The 15,350-nt window shown below is 36.9% G+C and overlaps 1 protein-coding gene across 1 annotated transcript in view; it reads left to right on the top strand.

The window, feature by feature from the left end:
• Positions 1–2,208: 2,208 nt before the first annotated feature.
• Positions 2,209–15,350, top strand: part of LOC137386955 (uncharacterized bromodomain-containing protein 10-like) — a 31,942-nt gene continuing 18,800 nt past the window's right edge. Inside the window, exons 1-6 of the mRNA XM_068073202.1 lie at positions 2,209–2,311; positions 5,119–5,301; positions 7,021–7,197; positions 10,388–11,048; positions 14,405–14,550; positions 15,093–15,260. Coding sequence (XP_067929303.1) covers positions 2,219–2,311; positions 5,119–5,301; positions 7,021–7,197; positions 10,388–11,048; positions 14,405–14,550; positions 15,093–15,260 — 1,428 coding nt within the window. The 5' untranslated portion in view covers positions 2,209–2,218. The remainder of the gene's footprint in view (positions 2,312–5,118; positions 5,302–7,020; positions 7,198–10,387; positions 11,049–14,404; positions 14,551–15,092; positions 15,261–15,350) is intronic.

Genomic DNA, 15,350 nt, shown 5'->3' with positions numbered 1-15,350 from the left:
TGTGATGGGAGTCAGGTCTTGGGACCCAGCTTTGACTTTACCAGTAAACTATCATTATAAATTGTTTGTTTCCTTCACAATCACCGATGCATGGTGATTGTGAAGGAAAAGTACATCCTAAAGGCCAAACTCGGCAGAAATTATTTTTTTTTGGAATTTTTGTTTGTTTGTAGAAAATAGAGCAAACAACGTCCAATTTGTATACATGCAGAAATCCGGCGTTTCACGCAATAAGGATATGCTATAATTTTAGTAAGTTTCAGAACTTGGGATATAATAGTGTGATAAGATGATTCCTAATAGACTTAAAACTTGTCTATTTTTGCAGTTACCACAGATTGGTCTGTTTCTCTACCTGTGTCAAGCACCACTCAATTGCGGGACGGTGAACCAGTGTGAGGTAGAAAGGATGATGCTTCTATGCAAGGAGAGTCAGGCTATGGCTCGTGTGATGACATCACTCTTGAGTACGCCTCATCAGCGCCAGTAGTGAGTCGTTGTATATTTATACTCTTAAACTAGGGGTTGTTAACATTTTCCACTCAAAGAGCCATTTGGACCCGTTTTTCACAGGAAAGAGCGCAGTGGAAGCCACAAACCCCCTTTCATATTTCAAATTAAAAAATAAATACTACATGTAACTTTTTTGTTTAGCTTTTAATGTTTTTATACAATGTTTACATCCTAAAACGTAAAGCTGTGGCATGTATAATTATTTAATTGCTGAGAAAACAAAATCACACTTTTGCAAAGAACAATAAAATAATTTTGGTGGTTTTATTGGTGCATAAATTGTTATGAAGTGTACTACCTGTATTAGTGTTGTTGTTGTTGTTGTTGTTTGTCAGTAGTGTTGTTGACGATATTGCAGACCTAAGTGGCTGGCCAGCCTTACTAGATTTCTAATTGTTTGATTAACCCAGTTGTTAACATAATATCAGAAGGTATCTCATAGCGATCTGGCCTTCCGCGCGAATCCGTTAATACGTTTTTCAGTACTTTTATGTTACAGTCACGTGACGATCATGTGATAAGGTATTAATAATACAACATAATGTAAATAACGACGCTTAGCAAGTGACAATGTTTGATTTATCACCATACTTCAAATTTGTAAAATTATATTGCAAAATCTAGTGATAAAATTTCTATATTTTTATGAATTACTTGGCATATGGTAATATAAGGAAAAAATCCAAAGTCAGGAGGAGCCGCAGCGAGGGGATGAAAGAGCCGCATGCGGCTCCGGAGCAGCAGGTTGCCGACCCCTTTCTTATACTGTAGTTTGACAAAATACAGAAGTATATTTCCTAAATTTACATACATATCTCTTCTGGCCCATCTCGAGAATAAATTTTTAGTAGAATGCTATTGGTTTGTTGCTGGATAAAGTCTAGTGTTTGGTGGCAGCGACTATCTATCACATTTATTAACCTTAGTTCCTTGACGTTGTTGGTTGTTAGAATCGTTAAAAGGGATTCAGTATTCCATTGAATCTACTCAGCACACAACCATTTGTGGTGTCTCATGAACACTGACACAGCAACCTTTTTTTATGTCTATAGTTGCTCTCAAAGGGCTGATATATATCCTTTGTGGTTTTTCATTTACTTCTCAGTAACTTGCATTCTTTGCCTGAGTTTTTAATACTTTCAAGTTTTTAACAATTTAAACTTTCGCTTGAGCTCCCAGCGATGTTTTAATATCTCTAAGTTATAACAGCGGAGTTAATAATATGTTTACATATTTATTTGTGCCTCTGAAGATGGTATGGCATCACAATCTTATGTAACAGTATATCCAAACCAGTGATCTCTTAATACGTTGTATATTTTTTGTGAAGTTTTGAATATAATGAGACTGGTGAGGCAAAATATGAATTTTCGTCTACATAGTTTTTTCTCTATTGGTTGAAAAGCCCTGAATACCAATTGTATTCAAAGGAACTTTTGCTTGTTTTGTATGATCAATTTTAATGTTAAAAAAATGCTCGCCTACGTAATATCACTGTTTGTAAAGTTCATTCTCCACTGCTTCACAATCAAAGATTGTATATTGCAGTTTGCATCGGAGACCACCCATGCCTTATCATATCTGGTCAGACAAGTTGTGTGATAGACTGCAGGCCTGGTACAAAATACTAGAAGAGTGTGAGGGGGATCATAGCCAGGCCTCAGACATCATAGGAATCGAGGCTATGTTCTGGCGGGTGGTGGGGATGCTACGAAACCCCCTTAGATACCAGCCTTTCTATAAGCTCACCTTCTATCAAAGGATATGGATAGTGAAGTCTCTGTGTGACTCATGCACGGTATGTGATGATGTCATCCTCAATAGTGATGGTGTGCTGGTTGGTTTATTATGTACGGGTACACGCTGTGTGTTTTATATATGATATGGGCCTTGAGACAGACCTGAGTAGATGAAGAGCAATATTTTAAAACCACTGACGGGTATAAAAAGCTGATCAAGTATGTATGTATGATAAAAAAATTAATGTTTTATATAGTCAGTCTTTGCGCGTTTAATACAATTTAACAATAATTGTGTAGGATTTAAAGTAATGTCTATTTTATTATTGGCCACTAGCACCCTGGCAGTTCCGCGAGACCTGCGAGATTGCCGGGTGTAATAACTACTTCCTCAATTATTCTAAAATCTGGTAAGGCAGTTGATTGGTGCAGGTGTTCAAGTGTCGGAATCCTGTATGATGCAATATTTTTCCTAACACCCACCCGTGACTTCGAATGCATGGACACAGCTCTTATTATAGCAAAGACTAGCCGAATTCCCAGCGTTGCACGGATATTAAAAATCAGCTTATAAACAGTGGCAGGTAATGTAGCAGCCTGCCACTTGTCATTAGCTTGGCACGTTGCCAATGACTAATTTGAGTAAGCTACTATCATTATTGCTAAACTTACTAATAATTGCCGTGAGAGCAAGCTTTAGAGATGTTGCGTAACGCAGATTGCTATGCGTATTTTAACCGAGATATCGACTCATATCGTTTAATGAGTTCATTGCATCCCTGGTAGCTTATTTGGTTAGGTTATCGCCTAGTGAATGGAAGGTTCAGAGACCAAATCCACCACAAAGCGGATCTTTCATTCCTATATTTAGTTTAACTAGTCAAACTAGTTAAACTATAGTTATAGTTGGACAGACCCAACGATGACAGACTGAGATTTATATATAGATTATCTGTCTGTCTGTCACAAAACACGAAGAATAAAGATATAACAAATCTTTAGAAGCTGGCTAATTAGCTCAGTTGGTTAAAGTGTCCGTTTGATAAGCTGAATATCTTGGGGTTGAACCCCACATTGACCGATATTTTAGTTGGCCCATTAATGGCTTGCATAGACTTTTGGAATCTTGTGAAGGCTGGCACATTTAAAACAAGCTCTATTGTGACACAAAAATAGAAGGCTTAGACATCCATACTGCACTCTGTCATATCTGGCATTTTAATGTTGATTTAAAAGTCAATGAATGAGTTAGTGAATGAAATGAATGAATGAAAAGTTAATGAATCACAAAGGAAGCTGATTTCAGGTAGAGGGAATTCCAACAGAAATTGTAATCTGCCCAATCAGAACCACTCATTTCCATAAATCATATATGCATAAAGTATTTCCCATATAATTATCATTAACACAGATTTATGAGCAGAGAGGGCAGTACCTTCAGTTAGCTTTTAGTTATATTAACTGTTTATATTTTATAATATTAGATAGATACATTATTATATGAAACTGGTATGCTGACAGTCCTGTGTGCTGTGGAGAGATCATGATGTGTAATAACCATGTGCATAATTATTCCGTCATATGGGAAGGTGGCTGAATAGCGCAGTGGATAGTGTGTTGGTCAATGAGGGTGAATATATGAGTGCAATGAATTTCATTTTCCTAACTTTCAGCGTGACTTCGGATGGGTGGACACAGCTCTTATAGCAAAGATTTGATGATGATCATCAAATATGTTTCATGTAATAAATAGATTAGTTTTAAGAGTGGTTAGACACTTATCCTTATGTTGAACACGTCTCATCTGTATCTATATATTTCTCAAAGTTTGTGTATATGTCCAGCTACATCTGTATATCTATTAATATCTTGAAATAAAGAATCCGTATAGCAGAAAATTTGATATCGGATCTTCCGGTTCGCCATTCCGATGCCTTACCACTTAAGTCACACGAGCTTGATGGGTTCATTAGGCGATATAGGTCGCTATATGGGAGCAAATAAGCTACCACTCTCCGTCACAATGCAGCGTGATGGTGTAACATCATGAGAAGTGGTGGCTCTTATTAGTAAGCTTACTCGAATTATGCATTGGCAATGTGCCAGGCTAATAGCAGGTGACAGGCAACTCTCATTACCTCTTTTTGTTTATAAGCTGATTTTTGATACCCGGGCAATGCCGGGTAGCTCAGCTGACTAGTCAGTAAGGTTAGTCCATTACAGTACACTCCAAACCTAGATCTCTAAATGTAACAGAATTATAGGCTATCACAAATTCTCCTTGACTTTGCCAACTAGTTAATTTTTATTCACTGACAGTTTTATCACCTAATGATCTTCAGTCTGGAGATCGACAGACTCGCCGTATTAAATTATTAGCCTGAGTTCTAATAAAACTTTTGATGAACGTTGATCTTTATAGGTGGATTCAATCAGTTTGATAATATTATGTTCAGATAAGATTTTTGCAATAATAGTTATTATAGTAATTGTTGTAATGGTAATATAAAATTAAATAATAATAATATTGGGAAGAACTACCCGTTGGTGCAGCAGAAAGCTCTATTAGGATCGGCTAACATTCTCAGGAAGGTCCTGTCCATCCCATCTCAGCCAGTTGGAACTAGGCCGATGAAAGGAAATAGCACCAGATAAAACCGATAATAATTATTCGTAATTATATAATAATAAGTGTTATGGTGTTGTTGGAACACACGTTGCTAGTCTTCCATTGTAGTAAATTACATTAATTCAAACACTGACCTTTGTATTTAGCAGATAGTGCAACCTGATTATATCTTTTGCCCAAATTCTGCCAAATCTTTTATGACAAATTCTAATAAAGAAGCTTTGCATTTTCCTTTAGAGCTCTCATGCTAGCCTCAGAGAAGCCATTGAGGAACAGACGCCTGAAGACACAAGATCATTTGTACTAGGCGCAGACAGTTCAGGGGCTACGTATATCAACTTTCCACAGTTCTGTGGGGACACTCTTAGGATTTATAGGATTAGAACTAAGAAGAAGGCCGGGAGAAAACGGATGAACCAGGTAACTCGGAGGTTGTTTCATGGTTTAACAGTTTGAAGCCTTGTCTTGCATATACAAGCAGGTCTCCCAATCCTAGACAGTATTAACAACTTACCATCGACTGTGGAAGTTCTTAATTAAAATAGCACATTTCAACTGAATATCATGTTGAAACCCCAAGCTTGTGGAACTCAATGAGAAAAACGGAAATACAATCGAATGAAAAATTAGTTTTCAAAATTTTTCCAAGAAGTTATGTTATAGAAGTAATTGAAAAACATAATGATTGCAGTAGACCGAGTCTGATAAAGTGTGTATATTTGTTATGAATAGAAAACTAATAGTTTTAGTGTAAAACTCTTGTTGAAGGGAAGAAACTTTCTAGTTTTATCTCATTTTGGTACTTTATTACCAAAAATGGTCAATCGGTATGTTATTAGCAACTAATAATTTTTCAGCAGCCATTTTTCATTTCTTAGTCGATTAGAAGTGTCCTCAGGTCTTTCAGTGATATCTCAATAACTAATAATCTAATAAATTTGAAACTTCGGGATTGAACTGAAACTGTGTCATGCACAAAGCGACAAAAATTCTATAATTCTCCGTAAACCAGAAATGCGTAAAACAAAGGTAACCTATGCAGCCGAGTTTATCAAGTTTCCACAATTTTGAAATCTTACAGAAACTGGAAGCAATAAAAGACAAAGTGAAACTATGCAGCCAATAATATAGCCAGATAATTCTCAACAGGAGAACAGGCAGTTCAGCGCTACGGATACCAGTTTTATCTACAAAAGTTTATATTCACCGTTTCTCACTATCCTTGATCACACTGACTAACATCTCATTGTAGCTTTGCTTTAGATGTGGATGTGAGTGTCATTCATAACCTGGGAGTTTTCATCTCATTAGTTTTTTTTTATTAAATGTTCTGCTTGTGACAAATTAAGCTATATTTCACAGTATTTTTACAAAGTGTTTTCACTTTTTATAAAAAAACCGTGATGCTTGCAACGAGTGTATACAGCAGCATACATTGCAACTTTTGGCCAGTTCAATACTTGCTCTCTTTTAATTGGTCCATCTAGGGAAGTTCATGTTCAGACCATTACCTAATTACATGGCAGCTGTTCAAGTATTTACTTTTTTCCATACACTATCAGTATGCTGTTCACTGCGCTGTGAGAGACCGTCATGTGTAATAACTCTGTGCACAATTATTTTTGTATGTGGAAAGGTAATCAAGTAGCACAGTGGTTGCGTGCTTGGCTTCTAATCAGAATATTCTGACTTGAATCCCATGCGGTATCTTTTATCCTAACGCTTTTAGCGTGGCTTCAAACAGACGAACAGACACGGCTCTTATTATAGTAATGAATATTAATGTTGAAATGTATACCTTTTGTGGATGAGAAATCATTCTCTTGAACATTGTAAAGAAACTGCAGTAAGATATTTTCATTCACAGATGGAGACGAGAAATGATGTGAAATAACATCTGCATACTTTATTAAAACTCTCTGATTGGTCCACTTAAGTTCTAAAAACTAAGTGGAACCCAAATTCTTTAGACAACAATTATAATTTCCTCAAAATATCAATGTAGGGAAAACAACTCCAAATCCGCAAGCATTTGAAGACACAGCTGTTGATGGCAGTTGTTTGCGCTTATTGAAGAGACTAAAGTTTGAACTTACACAAGGTAACCCGGTCTCTATGTTCATGTTCATTTATCTGTAGGAGGTGGCGAGCGAAGAACCCACCAGGACGGCGAGCCCCATAGACGTGTGCTCTGTGCTCGCTGAAGATAAACCTTCCCTCCCTAAATCTAGACTTTCTCCTCCGCCTTCTAACCGAGCAATTAGTGCCAAAATCTCTAGAGCCGAACGCCTAGCTAGACGATCTGTCAAGTTTGAGGTGAGTACAGCAGAGACAGTCAAAATATAACCTCAGAACTTGACATTTGTTTTGATAAATCATGGTCTAACCTAAGCGACCACCAACTTCACAACAGACAGTTTTAGTGTAGGTTGAACCAAACTGCACCGATCTCTAGCATGCTTCCCTACTAGTAGTAGCACTTCCATTGTATGTGTATGGAAATCTTACTGCCTTCAGTTCTTTGAAATATGTTCTTAGATCTGGAAAAATTGTCAACTCTTTGCGTACTGCGAGCCGCGCGGTGAGGCTTTTGTAGGTTTTACACGAAACCTTTCTGATTAGTGAGAATTAATTAATTAGCCAGTCGTGTTCGTACTTAACCGAAAGGAAACGATTTTCTGCGTGTGTTGAACCAATAGAAATATGTTAACAGCCTAGGTTGAGCTGAGTTTCGTTTCGCATAAATTTTGATTTTTTTGCAATTTCCTTTTCGCAATGACAAGCCGTGTCAGATAAAGGTTTCACCAATTGTAGTTCAATCGACTTCTGATGATTCTCTATCAATCAGTAGTACTACTTAGAGTGATTTTATTTTTAGCAATAGTTCAAATTCCATGAGCTATAATAATATGGATAACCCATCCGACTCTGAAAATTGCTAATGGTAGTCACAAAAAGGGCCGAAAAGTGCCTCAGCTTATTCTGTAACATATTTGTGGCTTTTTATGGCAACATCTGATGTGTGTAAAATTGTATGCTTATTAAGTTGGTATCAATATATTTCTCATAAACCGTGTGGCTCAAAAGTTATGACAACTTATATGCGCACTTGTCAAATATTAGGTTTTACCAATTATTTAATTACATGTATGTCCTAGTAAAAGATCAAATTGGTAGCAAAAGAGTTAAACTTATAATGCATAAATTTATAATAAAAAAGATTGTTGTCAAAGAAGGCTTTAGACCAGTGAGCTTTGAATTTATCTAACCACTAGTATTAAGATTTTCAACACAAGTTACTACAGTACTTTTCGGACGATTAGCCGCTACTTTTTTCTGATGATTTGAGCCATGTGGCTTATATAAGGGTGCGGCTAATCTGTGGCTTTTTCTTTCACCGCTAGCCGCATTACCTGGAATCTCCGGTTAGTGTGCATCCAGCGGTGAAAGAAAATAGAAAACAATGCCTAACGGCACTGTTCTGTTAGGCACTAGGTTAAAAAGCGTCGGTTAATACGAAACAGCGCCGTTAGGCACTGTTCCGTTTTAAACAGCAAAGTCACTGCAGCGTTAAAAAGCACCGTCCTGAGTTCTGCGAACTATACAAAGGTGCGGCCTATGTATTGTTTTATTATTGTTTTTTGGAAAATAAAGCAGATGCGGCTTATATAGGGGTGCGGTTTATAGTCCGAGAAGTACGGTACACTGCTTTCACGACAGTTTATTGATGGCAATTTTCCTTCATTCATGTGAAAGTGCATTCTTGAGTTTTCTTATGAGTAGGGTGTTGAAGTAGCCTGAGGGTGTTGAAGAGGCTGATTCACAGAAACTAGACTGAGTTCTAAAGCCAAATATTTTTGGCGATCTGGTGGAAGGTACAGAGCATATGTGTGGGCAGTTCAGACAAAGTCGGGCGAGATTTGTGGAAATGCATTTAGTGTTTAAATGGACTAACAGACAGACACACGCAATATGAAAAATTGATGATTTATTAACATAGATAGTAGTTTGCTCATTATGTTTAGCAGGGTTGGCTTGGTTTAAACCATTGGTTTAAACCGAGTGGTTTTAACCCGGTTTAAACCAGCCGAAAAACCGATTTTTATGGTTTTTTTCGGTTTTTTCATTATTTTTTTGTGAAAAACATATTTTAAGCTCCTAGTGGTTCATATGCGGTAGAAATGCATTTATATGTAATTATCAGCTGTGGAAGTTTATTTAGGACACAATAGTAAAGTGATGGCAGAGCTCAAGTTGAAACTACATAAAATCCTAGCACAACAATGAATTAGGGAATTCCATTTTCAATTGGTTTTATCCAGTGATATGATGATCTCTTTACTAATGAAATATAAAAACCATGTGAAATATACTGATCCAATCATCGTCACTAATAATGATTAAATACTTTCTCAAGCCTGGCTAGTGAGAAAGCATTACTTATAATTTGAAATTAAAACAATAAAATCCTTTTGAGCAAAAGCTTTGTTTGCAAACTAATATTTCATTTATTGGGCACAAGCCAAAGTAGTTGGATTGTTAGAATTCAGTTTATTAGGTTTTTTGTGTTTTGAAAAGTTAAAGTTGTGCCTCAAATTTCCAACATGCCTCGCAAACAGGATCCCGTTTGGCAGTTTTTCACTCGAACTGCAAAAGGCAAAGGTTTCAAGGCAAAATGTAATAAGTGTGCTTTCGTAACGCGAGGTCACACAGATAGGCTTAAAGCTCACATAGCAAAATTTCAAGCTGAAAACACCAATTTAGACAGTGTTGCTAGTGTTCAGGTGATAGAAGTTGAGTCATCTGCCATTGCTCCAAACACTAACAATGCATCTGCATTATGCTCTGCTCTACACAACCACATGACTAATCACTTGGATTAAAATTCCTACTTATACATAAAGCTGTATGTAAATATTCACTTTATGTGATAAGATTTCTGCCCTGCATTTCATCTTTTATGTTTGATTAAAGACTCATTCCGAAATTTCCATGTTTTCTCTCTTTTTTCCCATAGCAACTCCCACAGTACCATCTTTAACAGATGATTCCACATATGTATGTCCAATACTCAATCATGCAGCTATAGTAAGTGATGTTAATTCGACTTAAAATTGCAAAAACCTTGGTAAAATTATAAAAACCGGTTTAAACCATAAAGACCAGTTTAAACCAAAGAAACCTGGTTTTTCGGTTTTTTCATAAAAACCATGGTTTTTTCCAACCCTGATATTTAGTTTAACTCTCATTCTCATAGATCTGCAAGGTTTAAGAGAATTGGTGAATCTCATATGCATTTGACAGTGTAGATTATTGTATATTTATTGCCACAACAATGACCTCTGCTCTGTAGATTATTGTATATTCATTGTCACAACAAGGACCTCTGCAGGCTAGAAGCTCAGATGTGTATATTATAAATATTTAGCTTTGTTTCATTTGATTCTTTTGGTCTTGAATTTTCCATTTCTTCACAATGACAGTTTTCTCTTTGAATTCTCTGCAGGATTGGAGAGCTTTCAAATACTTAGAATCTAGCACCTCTCTGAGCAGTCGTGACCCCACCCCTACTTCTGATTCTTGCCTTCCTCAACCGATCACCAACCAGCACCCTTCTACCTCAGAACCAACTCTAAAGTCGGAATCTTCATCTGTTGACACTCCTTCGATCTTTCCACACCTAATAACTGATGAGTTGAAACAGGTGAATGATCTCGACAATTCTCATACAAATGACCAGAACAAACAATCAGACACATGTTCGATGTCAACCGCTGACTATGGTGAACTAGGAGTAGACACCATCTCGTCTTTGCATGATGACGGACATGACCGTTTTTTGTACAATATGCATGTTAAGGATGAAAAGGTTGAAGTATCATCAGCCAATGACGATGATACTACAGGATCTCAGTCGTACACCGAGTCGGTCGCTAATGAATCTTCAACCAGCATCTCTAACGAATGTAAAGCTGGTCGTAATGCTGTTAATGTTAAAGTAGAATCTGCTGCCTTAAGCTCTGATGCTGTTGCTAACCCCAATGTCACCCCGGAGAAAGGTCTGCTATTGGAATCTCCAGATATGGAAACATACAGACTAGTGTGTCAGTCGGTGGAGGAGCTGAGAAACCTTTGTAGCTCCTTTGATGGAGGTCGTGGTAAAGAGGGTAAGTAGATTCCCCTCCCAGCGATAGGAGAATTTTTTCTTGTGTGTCTTATGTGTCTTTTGTGTTTGGCTATAGCTTTGTCTTCTCTCATCTCTATCTATGAATCTCAGTGTCTGTCTGTTGGTCACTTGTCGTTGGTATGCCTAATTATAGTGATAGAAGTAGATATACCCTAGTACACTTATGTATTTGTGGCATCTAACTTTCGCGTTTTCGTGGTGTCATCCTCTCGCGAAAGTTTCATGTGCGAAACTAAACTATCATAACAAACTAGCGAAAAAGCGAAACTAAATAGCTTTGTTCATTGATACTGTAGAATGGAATTTTATAACGACATTTATTTTAATGTTTTTAACGACCACTATATAGCATCGTTAAAATATAAACCAACAAAATAATTTGACTGTCAAAATTTATTACGTTATTATTTTGCAATTAATTATGATTATTTTCCCCTTAAGAATGATTTATAATGATAGGAATTTGATGTCAATGCACACGCATTAGTAGCGTTATCGTTTGCTGGGACATCAATCAATGCAGTGAGCACCGTGTGTTGAAAGAAAATAAGACACACTGACACTCGCAGTACTACACAAGCAGCATGGCTCTGGAAAGGTTTGGATTCACCACTGACACCTCTTCAATAACTTGTAATTTTTTGAGATTTGTTTTGTTTTAAGTGATGTGACTGATGAGACGTTTTTAAATTAAAATAGGCAAAACATGACCGCAGTTAAAACGCTCAGAAAAAAGACATCTTTTTCTTTTGAGCGTTTTAACAAAGATCAATTTTGCGGATTTTATTCTAAGTTCATTCAGAGGCTTTTACGCTTTCGATGGGATATGGCCAAGCGGGTGTTTGATAAAACTTAATCTTTTGCAAACCTTAAAAGTCGTTAACAAAAATATTTTGCCTCTGATGATGATAATAATGATGCCTAAGAACTACTAGAAGTTGATGTTTGTCTCTATGGCTTGGAATGAAGTGATATTCTACAGCGATAAAAACCGCGTCCATGGCCGTTGGGCAAATAACTTTTCGAATAAATGATGTTGAGGTCGAGTTATCCGAAGGAATTTATCATTGCGTTGGAACTGACCAAACAAATCTGTTTGAGTTGACCTTGTGTTTGAGATGAAATGTTACATTTTATCTGAGGGCGAGTTATCCGAGTTGAACTGTACTTACCGTAAAAAATTCCCAAAAAGTTGGAGCGGCTCAGTCGGCCAGCTGCCCCAGTGAAAACGGGCCTGTTGATAGTCTAAGAAACAAATGACAGCAAGCGATCAAATTGCATTATCGACCTTGCCCACACGATTCTACCTGCGGTTCACAATTACAAACTAGTCGCAAATTGAATTTTTTTTATCGGTGAACTGAACCTGAGGAATCTAATTATGTTTGTTCCACTGCATTTATTTTCACATCACTATATTTTCGCACTCATCAGAGCTGCGAAATTAAGTTGCTTCGAAATTTTACTCTGTGAGCTACTCACGAAACTAAATACTAGCGAAATATAAGTGTCCTAGGGTATATATCTTTTATCTATGTACATGTATATAAATCTCAAAGTTTGTCATAGTCGGTTTTCATCTGTTCAGATGTCTGCCTGTCCAGTTATAGCTACTAAAATCTTTGAATGAAAAGCTCGCTGCGTGCTTGATTTGAACTCACGGAGATTGCAACCACAAGTTTCAAACCACGCATTCAATTACCCAGCTATACAGTCCTTAGCATTTTATCGCTCTTATCATATACCATACGCACACGCTAAATGTGCACTTTTGACTATTAACTATTATTACTTTTTGCATTTGTTATTTTTTGAGAGTGTTTAAAAACTAATTTATTGCTATCATTACCTATTTTTATTTTTTTATTTTTAAATATGTTTCAATTTCAAAGGCACCGTTACACTTCTATTTCTGGTTTTTCGTAAGGTTCGATTGCGAAATCAGTAAAGGCTAATACTTTTCACACGGAAAATTGTATTATCTCGAGTAAGAATAGCCTCTACATTCTCTCTCCGGTCGGTCAGACGAGGTACCAGACAAAGACAGTCCGGTATTTCATTTTCACATTTGTGCCAGTATCGAGAGGTAGCAGTTTCGTCGTATTCAAAGTTTTGATGGATAGCCTCTGCTGGAACAGTAACCTTTTTTATACACACACTTCTATGCAAGAATTGTTATTAATTCAACGTATTCAGAATTTTTATTTTGTTTTCTCAGTTCGTATTAATTGTATCATTACCGAATCATCTTTTATTGTAATAATAGCAAAACAGACTTAATTTAGCTATTGCTGGCTAATTTTTCACATTTAAATTTTAACAGGTTTATAGTTGTTTTTTTTTGTTTATCAATTTATTTGACCTGCACAGAACATTTTCCTAATGATATGAAGTTTGAAAGTTAGTTGTTCGACAAAGTCTGAAAACCTTAACAGTTGTTTTATTTTTTGTCTTAATTTATTTCCACTGCACAAAACACTTTTCTCATGATATGCACTTTGAAAGTTAGAATGGTAACTGTTGCTATATGTTGAATAAAAATACATTTTCTGTACAAGCATTTTTATTACCCAGGCAACGCCAGACATTCAACTAGTATATATGTAAATCACAATGTGTGTGCCCACACAAGCTAGCAGAAAATAGTTGCAAACAATGTTGAAGTGGGTGCGAGCAAAAATAATATTGTGCTTCAGAAATTGCTGTATGAGCATAACAAACATGGGCAAGGTTCTAAAACTGTTATTAAAAGCGGTACCACAGAATGCAGATGAGTTTAGTGTTGTTGTTCATCAAAAAAGAAGAACATCCACTGTAAGGCATGAACAAAAAGCTATTATGCACCAGTGATGGATGATGTCATCACTTTTTGTTATAGAGTGGAGTTGTTTTCTCTCATTCTGTACAATGAACCCATTTTAAAAACTATATTCTCTGACCTACAACAAAGTTGTCATTTCCTATAGGTTATCTTGTACGTGCAACAAGCAACAAAGCTATTTTTGTAATTACATCATATGCAGTAGCGTAAGTTTCTTTTTTGATCTATATTGCAGTTGTCTTCTCCTGTGATGTGCAGTAAGATAGTCTTCTATAATCTTAATGTGTGCAGCATAATCAATACACCTTTTAGATAAATAAAAATGATAGGTTTGATTTGAAAGTTTTTCAATTAGGCAGACAAGTTTTTCTTGTGGAAACAAAGATTTTTCAGTAGCTATAGATAGTGAATTGCAACCAATAGCCTACTAAAGATTTTTATCGTAGGGATGTGGTCCACGTTGTAGCTGGTAAAGTCAGATGTGTAGGTTTTCATGTTCAGTTTTGTGTTTTTAGTTGAGCTACATGCAGAGTTGGAAAAACTAGTAGAGGAACTAACACCCTTTGAGTCAAAACTCATCCAGCTGGAGCAGAAGTGCAAGGAAGGTTTAAGAAAGGAACAGGATTCGTATGTTGAACCAGCTGCCAGTTTGAGTACACAGGTCAGCGTCGTGTACTTTTTTTTATAGGAAATTTGCTTGTTGTGGAAGTTGGGTTCTCTGCTCTGCATGTTTGCACATGAGTTGGTGCGAAAGCCATTGGTGGCCGCCAGCAAAGCGCAGAGAGTTGAACTTTTTTACGGTTTCCGACGTAAGTTGCAGGATGTCACCGAGAGTAAGAACCTTGCACAGGTGGTCTGCGCACCAAGAATGCATTGTGTATGATTTCCATAATTTTGATTTTGCGATTAATTCGTATTTTCGATTATGGTAAAGGACTTAATATGGCCTTGACCTGGAAGCACATGTTATATCTTAACTTAATGAGTAAAAGATATCGTTGTCTGGGAGCAGACGCTACTCGATTGAGTTATCACTGCCAGTACCGTAGGCGCTGAGAACATACAGCCTCCTTGAGATTTTTGTTTCTGATTGTGTTTCACAACTATCTCTCCAACACTATATGATGTTAGCTCATAAGATAGCTGCAAAGTGTTCCCCGCCTTGAGAAGCCTTCGAGTTTAAAAGCTTGAGTTATGCTTTAGGGGGATAAAGGGTGGGCTACAGAAGGCGAAGAGGAAGAGTCTATTGATGAGGACGGAACTGTAGGAGAGAGTAGAGAGTATGTTACTACCGGTAGGGAGAGACGGGAGCGGCGGGAGAGGAGAGCTGAAGCAGCTAATGCGCAGGAACTGGAGGCTAAAGAGTCTGAGGTGAGCCAGACTCTTATCAGAGATCTAAGGCTAGTTAACGAAATCAGTTGAAGACTTTATGAGATGCAGTAATGTTTTGTTTATTAGAAA

Source organism: Watersipora subatra, chromosome 2, assembly GCF_963576615.1.
Source record: "Watersipora subatra chromosome 2, tzWatSuba1.1, whole genome shotgun sequence".
In the NCBI taxonomy this organism is placed as follows: Eukaryota; Metazoa; Bryozoa; class Gymnolaemata; order Cheilostomatida; family Watersiporidae; genus Watersipora; species Watersipora subatra.
Note: the sequence above shows the minus strand (reverse complement) of the source record. Positions and strands in the feature narration are given on the sequence as shown.